This window comes from Notolepis coatsorum (genome assembly GCF_963971535.1).
Source record: "Notolepis coatsorum genome assembly, chromosome: 6".
NCBI lineage: Eukaryota > Metazoa > Chordata > Actinopteri > Aulopiformes > Paralepididae > Notolepis > Notolepis coatsorum.
Genome location: NC_140170.1, coordinates 158346112 through 158359788, shown reverse-complemented (window position 1 = coordinate 158359788; position 13677 = coordinate 158346112). Strand labels below are relative to the sequence as shown.

The 13677-nt window shown below is 43.5% G+C and overlaps 1 protein-coding gene across 1 annotated transcript in view; it reads left to right on the top strand.

The window, feature by feature from the left end:
- The first annotated feature begins 10784 nt into the window (after positions 1 to 10784).
- The window catches only part of LOC311230518 (CCA tRNA nucleotidyltransferase 1, mitochondrial-like), a 39101-nt gene continuing 36208 nt past the window's right edge, over positions 10785 to 13677 (top strand). The window contains exons 1-2 of the mRNA XM_084316812.1: positions 10785 to 10993; positions 11353 to 11494. Coding sequence (XP_084172938.1) covers positions 11353 to 11494 — 142 coding nt within the window. The 5' untranslated portion in view covers positions 10785 to 10993. The remainder of the gene's footprint in view (positions 10994 to 11352; positions 11495 to 13677) is intronic.

The following is a 13677-nucleotide window of genomic DNA, read 5'->3' as shown; positions in this document are numbered from 1 at the left end:
GCTGTGCATCTACGTTTACAGGCACTGTCTGTGTGCTTTTAGCAGGCGTATTTTCATCCACCTGCAGAATAAACAAACACAAAAAGAGAGAAACCATTAGAACACGTATAGGTTTACTTTATTTATTTGATCAAGGGGGACAGCATACAGTAATAAAACATTAATGCACCAGTGTTCCATTCCCATTATTGATTGATTTATTGGAAATTGTATTAACAGATTGCAGAATGGGTACAATACAGTACAGCTCAATACACACAATTGTTAAGGGGATGCAGACCAGAGAAAGACTTTAGTCTTGTTTACATCAGGGTCCCCCATTTTCAATTCATCATTATTAGTCAGGATGATTGCAATGAGTTTGTATCTTGTTTGCAAATCTTGCAAATGATTATGTCTTGCTGATGGACTCTGTAAACACGCATTTGTCATGTCTTATGAACCACGATTATTTTCAAGAGAAACAAACAGGCAAATAGCTATAGCTTAGTCAATCTGGACAAATACATTAGGCCTATATTAAAAAAAGAAAATCTGCTAAAATGCTGTTACTTGCCGTTGCCCTCCTGTTTCGTGGTGGTGTCGTCACTGCTGCTGGTTTAGCTCTAGGCGACAGCGTAGCAAAACTTAGTTTGCTTTGAAGAAGTAGCTTTCTCCTCTTTCTCGTTGTTGCATGCACGCAGGTAGGAGTCGGACATAGCACTGTCGAATGTCTTATCTTATCTCTCTTTATACCGTATGTGATGACGTATTTTAACACACACCTCGGCTGACGACCCAAGCTATTATTATGCAAAGACGAGTACTTTAGCGAGTGGGTACTTGGCCCGTGCAGGGCAAGAATGCGACCCCCATCTACTGCTCTTTGCATAATAATAGGACAGTGTGGTGTATTATCAAAATGAAACATATAAAAACTCAAGAAACTACAAAATGATACTGGACGAAATGCTGTTGTAAGATGTATTACAAAATGGATCAAAAATCAGCTAGCTGTCTCCTTGCCAGAACAACCCTTCCCCCAGCCACAACACACATTCCAAACTGAAAATAGCCTTTTGCAGGCAGTAGTTTAAAACAGATGGCTTTTGGAAACCGAACCCTTCCCAAATGGAATTTAGGGCCTGAAAACCAGCTAAGTTAAGTATTTCAATTGTGCTTTATATACTTAGGCTAGGAACCAAAGGTCAGGCAGGAACCCATGGTTAAAATAGGTGATGAGATCAACAGGTCTAGTTGAGGAGCCAAGCAGCTGGTCGCCGGCTAGGCACAAGGACCTCCTTGGTAGAACTTCCCAAATAAGGTAATGAAATACTAGAATAGCCTATAGATGAAAATAGTATCATGTCCCTTTAGAGAGTCAAAATGGCCGAAATCATCTTTTAGCCAATAGGAGAACAGTGACGGCCCTAGCTATCGGCACCAGGAAAACGTGTCACTCAAAAAAGGAATTCCTTCTAGAAGGAATTTAGCCAATAGGGAAGCACGATCCCTGGAGTGACGTCACCTGACGGGCAGGGAAAATAGGAGGGGATTTCTCATTTAAACTGCAGGCAAGGTGGGGAAGGACACACCGATACGCACAGAGCCACGGACACAAACAATGACAGGATCGCATCGCAGCAGGGGATCCAGACACGCAGACAGACGAATCAAGCGCTCCCGGCCTTGAGCGCTGAGAATCACGGACAACCAGGGTTGCCTTGGCAACCAGCACCAACAGAGAAAAGGCCTCGTGTTGTCTGGACAACCTGAGACAACCGCACCAGGAGAAGAACGCTCTGACCGGCCGCCGCCGATCAGATCATGGACCAACTGCCACACCAAAGAGATGATTAGATAGAAGAAGAAGATCCTGTACTTGTTTGATTCATAGATGTGTTTATTAAGAGTGGAATAAACACCCCAGCTGTTTTATTCAAACCACCTCGTCTGCGCTTCCTTCCTGCAACAGAACCACATTGAAATGCCAACAACACAGAGTAGAAGGGTAAACACTATACGATCACAGAGACTAAGAAATGAATGAAGAATACTTCAACAGGTAGTCAGACTCAGCTCTTTGGACGGTAAAACGTGGGGGGTACAATAACTGCATTCTGAAAACATGCGGGGGACACTTTCCGATGTCCCCGGCGTAAGTTACGCCCCTGTCAGTGGCCACCGGTGTCAGACTGTGGTTGTGGCAGGAGTCGACACTGCAGGTGAATAGGGGAGAATATCCTTTCATTTTATCAGAATGAAATGTCACAATATGGGCATAAATGCAAACATCTTTTGTATTATGACCTTTATATATTGCTATTAAACACAATCTGTTATTTTTTGTTTTTGTTCTTGACTATACGTTTGATAAGATAATATAAACCTTTATTATTACCCCGTAAGGGAGTTCAGGCATCAAAGCAGCAACAGCAAAGACAATGATGCACAGGTTAGATCCAAACAAGCTAGCATCATTAGAATGAAAATACAATAAAACCAAGTAAACACACGGCTGCTTGCCCTTGAAATCTACTCTGGATCTCTGAGTGAGTGAATGAACATAGTATACTCATAGTAAACATAAGTATACTCTACAATATCAATAATATAAATATGTGTGTATGTACAGCCCACCCTGTTATAAATATACAAATAACTATCCTAAGTCTACCCCCGGTACAAATATACCTAACTATCTTATGTCTATTCCCGGTACAATATATATACTGTAACTATAATTATAAATATAAGTCTGTGCAATATATACAGTACTCCATACTAAGTCTACCTTGATCTGTACATGGAGCATAAGTTATTTGGAACTTTCTGAACCTCTTGTAAATCGTAATATAGATCAGTGTTACTACAATGTTTGCAAACATTGCCAACATACCCAAAGTGTTTCAGCCACAGAACAAATACTGCAGCTTACTGTTGTCTAGTGTTGGTCAGTCAGCAGGAGATGAAAACAGGGCTCCATTCTTACTGTTGTCTAGTGTTGGTCAGTCAGCAGGAGATGAAAACAGGACTCCATTCTTACTGTTGTCTAGTGTTGGTCAGTCAGCAGGAGATGAAAACAGGACTCCATTCTTACTGTTGTCTAGTGTTGGTCAGTCAGCAGGAGATGAAAACAGGACTCCATTCTTACTGTTGTCTAGTGTTGGTCAGTCAGCAGGAGATGAAAACAGGGCTCCATTCTTATGTCCGGTGGTGGAGCTACACATTCATGTATGTTTGGATCAATTACCTTTAACATATTCAAACTAGCCAATAAAAAATGCACACATTTGGATATTGTTGACAGAATCCGGCTATAGGGCGACAATAATGTGGTCAAGAGGCATGGTTTCTATCTTTAGCCTTTAAGCGGCGTGGTTTATTCATTCACATGGTATGAGCAGCAGCACATGAGGTCTCCTCTCACTGAGAGGCTGGTGGAGAAAGACGTTGATAGTTTTTTAGTTCATTGATCTAGTAATATTTGATGTCAATATCTTATATATCTGAGCACCCATTGTCTCCCCACGATGCAGGCTGTAGGACCGTGGCTCTGTGTCTCCCTCCACACACACCCACACATACAGACACGCGCACACATCTCCCCCACTCAGCTGTCGGGTCACAAGTTCGAATCACTTCAATTTTTTTTTCTTTTTTACGTTTATCATCTCTCGCTATAAACATGCATTATTTCGCTGGTTAAGTTTAGGCATTCTTTCGGAGTTGGTTAAGGTTAGGGTTAAGTTAAGGTTAGGGTTAAGGTTAGGCATTATTTCGGAGTTGGTTATGGTTAGGGTTAAGTTAAGGTTAGGGTTAAGGTTAGGCATTATTTCGGAGTTCGTTAAGGTTAGGGTTAAGTTAAGGTTAGGGTTAAGGTTAGGCATTCTTTCGGAGTTGGTTAAGGTTAGGGTTAAGGTTAGGCATTATTTCGGAGTTGGTTATGGTTAGGGTTTGTCGCAGAGAATGCCTGTCTGTCTTTCTTGACGTGGAGGATGCAGCCTATTTCCGCACTGCCGCTCTCTCGCGCTGCCGCGGTCACATGGGCGTCATGGCCAATCAGAGAAACGCGATGCACTCTTCGGCTGGGATTAATATAGACGCGGGGAGGAGACATCTCTATTTATACTCGCCACCTGGTGGTATCTTGAGTGGCTCTGCCTAGAGCGCCCTCTAGTGGAAACAGTTATATATGCAGTTAGACAGTTACTAACAATCCTACATAGAACCTCTAACCTCAACACTCCCACTTAGGGTTGTATTAGCATACTGGATAACTTCTCAGAAAAAATTTTTTTGCAAAGGAAATAATATAATCCAAAACATCAATAGAGTATAGCAGTCAATATTTACACATTAAGCATGACCTCTGCAAATCTCTTCAATTTCAATTAGGAACAGGTTCCCTCATAGTGTCTGCTACCCTGTCGTCCGTTTGGACAATAAATCAGTGTCATTCTTCCTTCTCTGATGACAGATCTGATGAGATGATATTTTATATCGACATGTTTACATCTATGTCGGCACACTGGGTTCCTAGCAATCACAATGATTCCCTGGTTGCCCTCATAAACAACAGTCTTCATATATACATAGGTGTTCACCATTTTTAAATGATGTTAACAAAACGCCCTTCATCTTCAAAAACACAATATTCGGTATAGAGGATACATTCCAACTACCTACTACATAATAGGCAATATATTCATAATGTTATTTTATCTCCATCACTTCGAGCAGTTGTTCTAGATAAACACATTTCTGCATTGTCATAGCTAGAAACATATATTCGGCTTCACAGGCTGATAGTATCACTGTGGGCTTTAAGCTCTAAACCCTTGCTGCCCTTTCTGAAACACAGCTGTTCGTCTGCTGCACCTCTGGGGTAACGAAAAAAAAACATGTTTTTGACGTAGTTCAATGCTTCTCTGTGGGGTCAGCAAAATACTGTGACAATTTTTACTCACTACAAAACATAGGTCAGGGCGAGTACAGGTTGTCTAACAAATGAGGCTACTCACAGCTTTTCTATACATCTCTTACATCAGTCAAAACATCTCAGGATATTTTTCACATAATTAAATCATTTAGAACATGGTAAGTCATCCACCTCTGTATTTAAATATGGGACCCATTTCAGAATTTAAACATGGAATTAAACATAGGATCCATTTCAGTATTTAAACATGGACTCTACTCGGGTATTTAAACCGGGATTCTACTCCTCCCGTATTTAAACCTGGAGTACCCTCCTTCAGCATTTAAGCAGTGTAGCCACAAACCATACTTTGTATTTGTCGTGGCCTTCAATACCCTCCTGGATTGAATACACCCATTTCTCTCCCACTGTCTGTCTGCCCTCTGGTAACTTGGTTGAATACACCCATTTCCCTCCCACTGTCTGTCTGCCCTCTGGTAACTTGGCTGGAGCAAAGGTGTGGTTGTCCTCTAGGGACCTCATCTCCTCATCCCTTGCTCTCTCCCATTTACTTGATTCGGGGGACACTGTGGCCTCTTTAAAGGTTGGGGGTACCCCACTGACTACCCTGTAGCAGTAATCGACGGTGGTACGTGTACTGTCATCCTCGTCACTCCCTTTCCGGGCATAGTCTGTCAGATACTTTGGGGGTTTGTGTTCCCTTGAGGGATACCTCCCACTGCTTGGGGCACTTGACGTCACCCTCGGGTGCTCCTCGTCATCGCCCTCTGGGGGTGGCTGACTGTCTGCCTGCACGACCGTGCTAAGTACACTGGGCTGATGTGTCTCTGTTTCTACACACCTTACTCTGGAGTCCAGCTCTGGCTCCTCTGTCTGTGTCTCGCTCTCACATGTTGTCTTTGTGACAAACTTGACTAGCATGTGTTTCTGCACTCTCCCTTTACCGGGATGATAAACTAGGAAAGCGGGGCTTTCCTTGTCGTGCCCTACAAAGAGTCCTTTTACACATCTGGACTCTGGCTTTCCCCTGTCCTGCAGGTACGCATAACACACTGATCCAAATCGGTGCATTCTAGCTAGGTTACACTTCTTTCCTGTCAGTGCTGTATACGGGGTGGTGCCCGTGTGCTTATTAAAGCACCTGTTTCTGGTGTAAGCGGCTTCTTGCACCGCATAATGCCATAGGCTCTTAGGTAAGTTGCTGTCTACTAGCTTACACCTAGCCATTTCGAAAAGGGTGCGCCATTTCCTCTCTGCCACTCCGTTCTGGTGTGGGGGATATGGACGTGACGTCTCGTGTCTTATCTTGTACCTTCTCAACAGTGACTGGAACTCTCTGTTTGTGAACTCGGTTTCGTTGTCGGACCTCAAGCATCCTACGTTACCATAAGGGGCTACGTCTGCCAGGAATTTCTCCGTGGCCTGGAGTGTGTCACTCTTTGCTTTGAGAAAGTAAACAAACACTGCTCCTGTGCACACATCTGTAAAAGACTGTACATATCTAAAACCTCCTATGGACTCGTTGCTTACTGGACCGGCTAGATCCGTGTTAACTAGTGCAAGTGGTACCTTTACTTTTTCTGTGGGATTTCTGTTTCTCGATTGAGTAAACTTCCCTGTTTTGCACACTACAAATTTTTTGTCAGGTCTACGCTTTTCACCTTCAATGTGCATGCCTTCTGTCACTGCTTGCAGTTTCAGTAAATCCTCGTAATTACAATGACCCATAATCTCGTGCCATGTCTGAATATCGTGACTGGCCGTCACGCTACACATATCATTATTATCATTACACTTGTCGTTGTCATTACCAGTGATGCCACTAACGCGTTACTAAGTAACGCGTTACTGTAATCTGATTACTTTTCCCCGAAAATAGTAATCTAACGCGTTAATCTTTACAAGCCAGTAATCTGATTGCAGTTACTTGTCCAAGTGGCTGTGCGTTACTATTTCGTTACTATCTCATCATAATGCAGGCTGAATGCAGTATTTTCTTTCGTTTTCGACAGTCAAAAATACGTTTGGAGCTGTTTTCCTTGTATTGGGGAGTGACGTCACAGCACGCAACCTCACATGCTGGTGGGCGGTGGCTATTATTGTTATTATCAGGCTGACCTAAACATAGCGAGCTAGCAGGGAGACGCTCACGCTGGTAACGCTTTCTTGCACTGGAAGTTCAATCACTAGTCTACTACTTAACGTTTGTGTCAGCTAAGCCGGGTGAAAAAAACATTCACTATGCGGAGGAAACAAAATACTTTCTACCGCATCTGGAATATACAGCACAGCACGACCAAACGCCAAACGGATAGAAAAAAAAACAAAGCCGAAGCATCGACTTCTACAGGACTCGGAGGTGCACCAGCCATGATGATTCTGACCGGCCCGCGAAAGATTACATGATAATAATTAAAAAAAATAAAATAAAAAATTTAGTTTTTTCTTTTCATGTCAACGTTCACACGCACAATATACGCTTACCTAGGATTTGACTTGATTCAACAACAAAGCAGTCGGGGCAAGCCGAAAACGGTCGAAAGTGTGGTTATTTGAAGTTTGGATTTCTTTTTTCACAACTGAGGTAGGTAGATTATATTTTTTGAGACTAAAGTACAGAAAAAAGGTACCGTTGGGTACCGGTATCGATTAACAGGTACCGGTACCGTATCAGTTCAAATGTGAACGGTACCCATCCCTACTGAACACACAACTGCAGGGCAACTGCAGGGCAACACGAGCAGTGAACTCCAAGCCCACGTGACTGAACTCAAACTAGAAAGAAACAGACTAAGAAACGACGTAAACTCCATGATCAAAACTGCAAAAAAGAATTTCATCAATGACAAAACTGAGGAAAACAAAAACAAACCACGTGAACTTTGGAAATTACTCAATAATCAACTAGGATGCAGTAAAAAACTTAAAACCAGATTCTCAAACATAAACATAAAAACGGACAACACGCTCATCACAGACAAGCTGGATGTAGCCAATTACTTAAACATTTTCTTCACAAACATAGCCACAACACTGGTAAACAAACTACCCTCCCACTCAGGGCTTTATGGGGTAGAACACATAGTAGCTTACTACAAAAACCTAGGGGTCCGCAAGGACGACTTCAAGCTAGAAATGGTAACAACAGATGAGGTACTCAATAAACTGAGCGCCCTCCAACCTAACAAGGCCACTGGCCATGACAACATCCCCTCCAAATTCCTCAGAGACTCAGCAGCCGCCATCACCCCAATCATCACACACATAATAAACCTCTCCATAAAACAGGGACACGTCCCCAAGGACTTCAAAATTGCGAGGGTGACCCCTCTGCACAAAAAGGGCAGCAAATTAGACCCAGGCAACTACCGCCCTGTTTCTATTCTCACCTCCATCTCGAAAGTCATGGAAAAAATAGTCTACGAACAGGTCGAAAAGTACCTAGCGGAAAAAAATCTAATCTACGAATTCCAATCTGGCTTCAGAACATCCCACTCCACTGACACATGCCTTCTCTATTTGAATGACCACATCAAACAAGAGGTGGACGCAGGCAAATACTGCGGCATGGTCATGCTGGACCTACAAAAGGCCTTTGACACGGTCAATCACTCCATTCTGATTGACAAGCTAAAAGCAATTGGTTTTGATAGTCTATCAGTGAGCTGGATGCAATCCTACCTTGAGGGCAGGGAACAGATGGTGGAGGTAAACGGTACCCTATCCCCCCCTCTCACAGTGAGCTGTGGTGTTCCACAAGGAAGCATACTAGGACCGCTACTGTTCCTAATTTATGCAAATGACATGTCGTCAGCTTGTGACTGCAACTTGTTCCTGTTTGCGGACGACTCAGCCCTGCTGGTCTCTGACAAGAACAAGTTACAGGTTGAAAAAACCCTCAGCTCTGAACTAGGCAGAATCTGCATATGGCTCGCTGATAACAAACTATCATTACACATGGGCAAAACAGAGTCCATTCTCTTCGGTTCAAATAACAAACTCAGCAAGACCGACGGCTTCTCAGTTACAGTGGGTGACAATATTGTCACAAGGAAAGATGAAATTACCTACCTGGGTTCCATCCTAGAGGCTAATCTCTCCTGTGACAAAATGGCATCCAATGTAATAAAAAAAGTCAACCAACGAACTCGATTCTTGTACCGGATCTCCTCTCTGGTAAACAAGAATACCCTGAAGACTCTGGCAGGAGCACTCATTCAGGGGTACTACGACTATGCTTGCACCTCATGGTACCAAAGCACCTCAAAGGCGCTAAAAACAAAATTACAAACATCTCAAAACAAACTGGTCAGACTACTGCTTGACCTTACTCCTAGAACCCACCTCACCCCTGCCCACTTTGACAACCTAGGATGGCTTAGAGTAGATGACAGAGTACAGCAACTTGCAATGGGCCTGGTCTACAAGATACACTACACGACCAAGGTACCCATGTACATGGCAAAATACTTCCCAAAGGTCAGTGAATACCACGATCACAACACCAGAGGGAGCTCCACAAATCATGTTAAACCCAGATTCGGCTCAAATAAGGGACTAAACACGTTTCGCAATTATGCCACATCAATGTGGAACGCCCTACCCAAAGCTGTAAAGGAATGTGGATCACTACCCACTTTCAAAACCTCTCTCAAGAGACACCTACGGGAGACTGCAATGCAACACTGGCCCCTGTAAATATCCTAACCCAACCCCCTCCAATGTACAGTCATTTACCTAGTATGGTCTTGTCAATAGTCCAATGTACAATTTTGTTTGTTTGTACAGAGTCCCCCCCCCCCCCTCAATGTACAGTTTTGCTTGTTTATACAATGTGCCCCCCCCCCCCCACCCACCTCCAATGTAAATTACCCAGTATGGTTGTCAATATCCCAGTGTACCCAACCCCCCCCACCCAACCTCCTCCAATGTACAGTTTCTACGTCAAATGTATATACTCCCTTTTCTTGACTCCTTCTGTATCACAAACAGTACTGTATTTGCAAATCTGGTATGTCATAAATGTATAGATGTAGCAGTACTGACTATCTGTATGTCATGTATGTCATATATGTCCTGATGAATTGAAAATGGGGGACCCTGGTGTAAACAAGACGAAAGTCTTTCTCTGGTCTGCATCCCCTTAACAATTGTGTGTATTGAGCTGTACTGTATTGTACCCATTCTGCAATCTGTTAATAAAGTTTTCAATCAATCAATCAAAAGGGCATTTTTGCTCATGAAATGCATAGCCATGTGAAAGCCTTCATGACAAAGTTGCAATTAATTTCAAGGCAACTAGGCAGCAACAATCTCAAACACATGAAAACCCTGAAAGAAGTCAAACCATCAGCTGATCACCGGCACAGGTACTCATCCATGTTGGGAGCACTGCATGATGAATTTTCAAGGCGTTTTCAAGATTTCAAAAAGGTTGAGGATGAAATGCAGCTGGTTTCCTCTCCCTTTACCTGCAGTGTTGATAGTGCACCCACTGATGTTCAGCTTGAACTCATTGACCTGCAGTCTGAATGTTACGATGAATTGAAAATGGGGGACCCTGATGTAAACAAGACGAAAGTCTTTCTCTGGTCTGCATCCCCTTAACAATTGTATGTATTGAGCTGTACTGTATTGTACCCATTCTGCAATCTGTTAATAAAGTTTTCAATCAATCAATCAATCACAGCCGCGGCCTCTCGCTGGCGTGTCTGCTGCCGCGGGGCGTGGCCGCGGCGTGTCACGTGGCCGTCACGGCCAATCAGGGCAACCCCGGAAATAGGATCCGTTGCTGAAGCTATTAATGAAAATAAGCAGAACATAGGAGGCGTGTATTCTGACGTAGTAGCCCTTCCTTCTTTTATAGTTTCCTTGGGATCGCGGATCGAAGGTGAACCTCGATAATCTCGCGATAAGTAGTACACAAAACCCCCGCCTTCTTCTGACGATCCATTAAGCGATTGGTTAGCAACAGCATGCCGTGAACAATACTTCCTGCAACGCTCGATGGCAGCAGTTGACATGGAGTGATCGGTGGCTTCTAATAGTATATAGCTCGTTTCTCTCCTGCAGGTTAGTTAAAATTGTATTTGTGACGTTTATGTTGATACGATACGATTAATCGAAATGTTGCTGGTGATATTTGTTGGCGAGTGCGACAGGTCCATGTGGGTTGCTTCAGAAGCAGGCGTGCGAAGCTGACCTACACTGTTTGCTAAGATATTACAATAAGAGGAATGCCTCTGAAACCAGCTAACTAACATCCCATACGTTGTGTTTATTATTACCTGACTCCCCATTGCCTACTCACTGATGATTCAATTAATCATGTTCAATGTCACCTTTGTTAATATGAAATTGTGTACTTATTAAACAGACACACAAACGATATCTAGCGTATGTTTACAATTCCCTTTCTATTTCTTCTGTAGATGTGGTGGGGCAGAATGTTGAGCCCTCTTGTGATTGGCAAGTCATCAAGTCTAATGTTTAGTTCCAGAAGTCTACTTACCATGCAGCTTAAAACCAGTGAGTTCCAGTCCTTGTTCACTGATGGACTGAAAGGAATAGCAGGTGAGTTGTTTTTGTTTGTTTTTAAATTCACATTAGTCATTTGCCTAAATGGCAACTATTACCATAACATTATACACTACCAGACACAGCCTACATTTAAGACCGTCACTACAATTTACAGCTGCAACCCACACAATATTCCTCAAAATATGTTTCAGGCACCCCCATCTGAGTTGTGTTGTTAAAGGAACACACCATCATTATGTGAAATGTGCTTCTTTCTTTAGTAGAAAGCTGTCCAGCTGCAAGCTAGCCTAGCTTAGCACAAATTAATGAAAGCTGATGCGGATACATGCTAGCCTAAACACCTCTCCCGGAGTTTTAAGATAGGCTAGCTGATCCGTATCCACTTCCATTAATTTGTGCTAAGCTAGCTTGCAGCCGGATAGCTTTCTTCTGAACACACAGAGGTATTTATAATTTTGTCTTGACTCTGGAGAAGACGGTAAGTGCATTTCCCTTAATGTTGGCACGTTCCTTAAAAATAATGATTTAGTCCAGACTTCATAGCTGTGTGTACTGTAGTTGTGGAGATAACAGTGGAGAAACTGAAAGCTAATATAGTAGTCTCTCTCATATTATTTTCTCATTACGGCCCAAACGCGCGGGCGTGAGGCGGGTGGGCAATCAGCACTTCACTTTCGCTCCCATGTTAACGGGTGTCGCTGTTTATACCGGCCGCGAGCGGGCGGGCGACTCATTGGCTGGAAGTGTATTTTTTCGCTTCAGTTGGATTCCCATATGGGGCCGTCATCATTTTAACTCAGTTAATTTAATGACGAGATTGCCTCGTGCTTCCGTTTTCCAGTAGTATGAGCTAACTTCACGTTTCCATACAGTTTACAACTCACAGATGAAATCAGGATTTATTTTCATATCCCGGACTCGATCCCCCGGCCTAATGTATACCTTTTCCTGTATTAATCTGAGCCGAAGTGCCGGTCATGTAACATGCTTGTTACAACTAGCCAGACTTTGGGGTAATTCCCTCTGTAAGGTGGTGACAGTAGACCAGGAAACTGTTCTCTCAAGGACTGGGCATTTATTTCCGTTTGCATTTCTCTATTCTTAACCCTTTGGGTGCCGTTAACGTAGAACTACGTTCCTGTCGCCCGACGGTTGAGTGCCGGAAACGTAGATCTACGTTTTTCTCATGGTATTTCTTTTATTCGCTATTGCCATTCATAATTCAGCAGGGCACCTTGTGCATGCTGTTCTGAGTGTGTCTGAGCTGGCAGACGGTCTTATACCGCCCTCTAACGCCTTCGGCCGCTATTGCACTCCATTAGAAACGGTGTTGTTTCTTTTCTCTACCGAGCTGCGGCGTGGGGGTGGGTCCTAAACACTCCGGCAAAACACGCGCTTGTAGGGATGGCTTGGACAACTGACCCCGCCCGCCCCCGTTCATGTGCAATGCCCAATAACGTCGGAGACAGGATCGCTGTGGATAACTGGAATGGCGATCAGATAATTGGATTCTAAATTTTTTTGCATTACATCAGAGACCAGGTAAGGACTCTATATATCCAATCTCGCGTTGATCTGATATTTCTTTCTCCCGCGATTGAAGCTGTCTGTGTGGACTGTGTGTCTGTTTACTGTTGGGTGCAGGAGGGGGGGGGGGAGAGCGCCAGCGCCGCGCTCCAGGGCCCATTTCATGTATGCACGAGGAGACATAATAATGATAATCTAGCATTGATTTCAGGAAGATTCGATAATCAGGCGAAAAATGACAACGTGATAAGTGAATTGAATTGAGGGGCGTGGCACTCAATGTGTTAATGTTATACGCAAATTAAGTGCTGCCTCTATATCGTTCCCGCTACACTCTGACTACATTAACGTTTCCCTACTCTCACTTCGTTAACGTTCGCTATCTATAACGTTAGCTAGTTTTCCCCCATGAACAATGACACAAGTTGTGATATTGTTATTGACTAACGTTACACGCAAATTAAGTGCTGCCTCTATCTACCGTCCCCGCTTTACACTCTTGACTATATCAACGTTTCCCTACTCTCACTTCGTTAGCTAGCGTTATATAATAATAATAATGCAGGACCTCTTTAGAGACGTCTTTATTCGGCATGCAACGACATGGGACATGCAATGGGCAGCACACACACACAGGAATACACACACACAGGAATACACACACATGCATTGTCTTTCTCAGGGTTGCC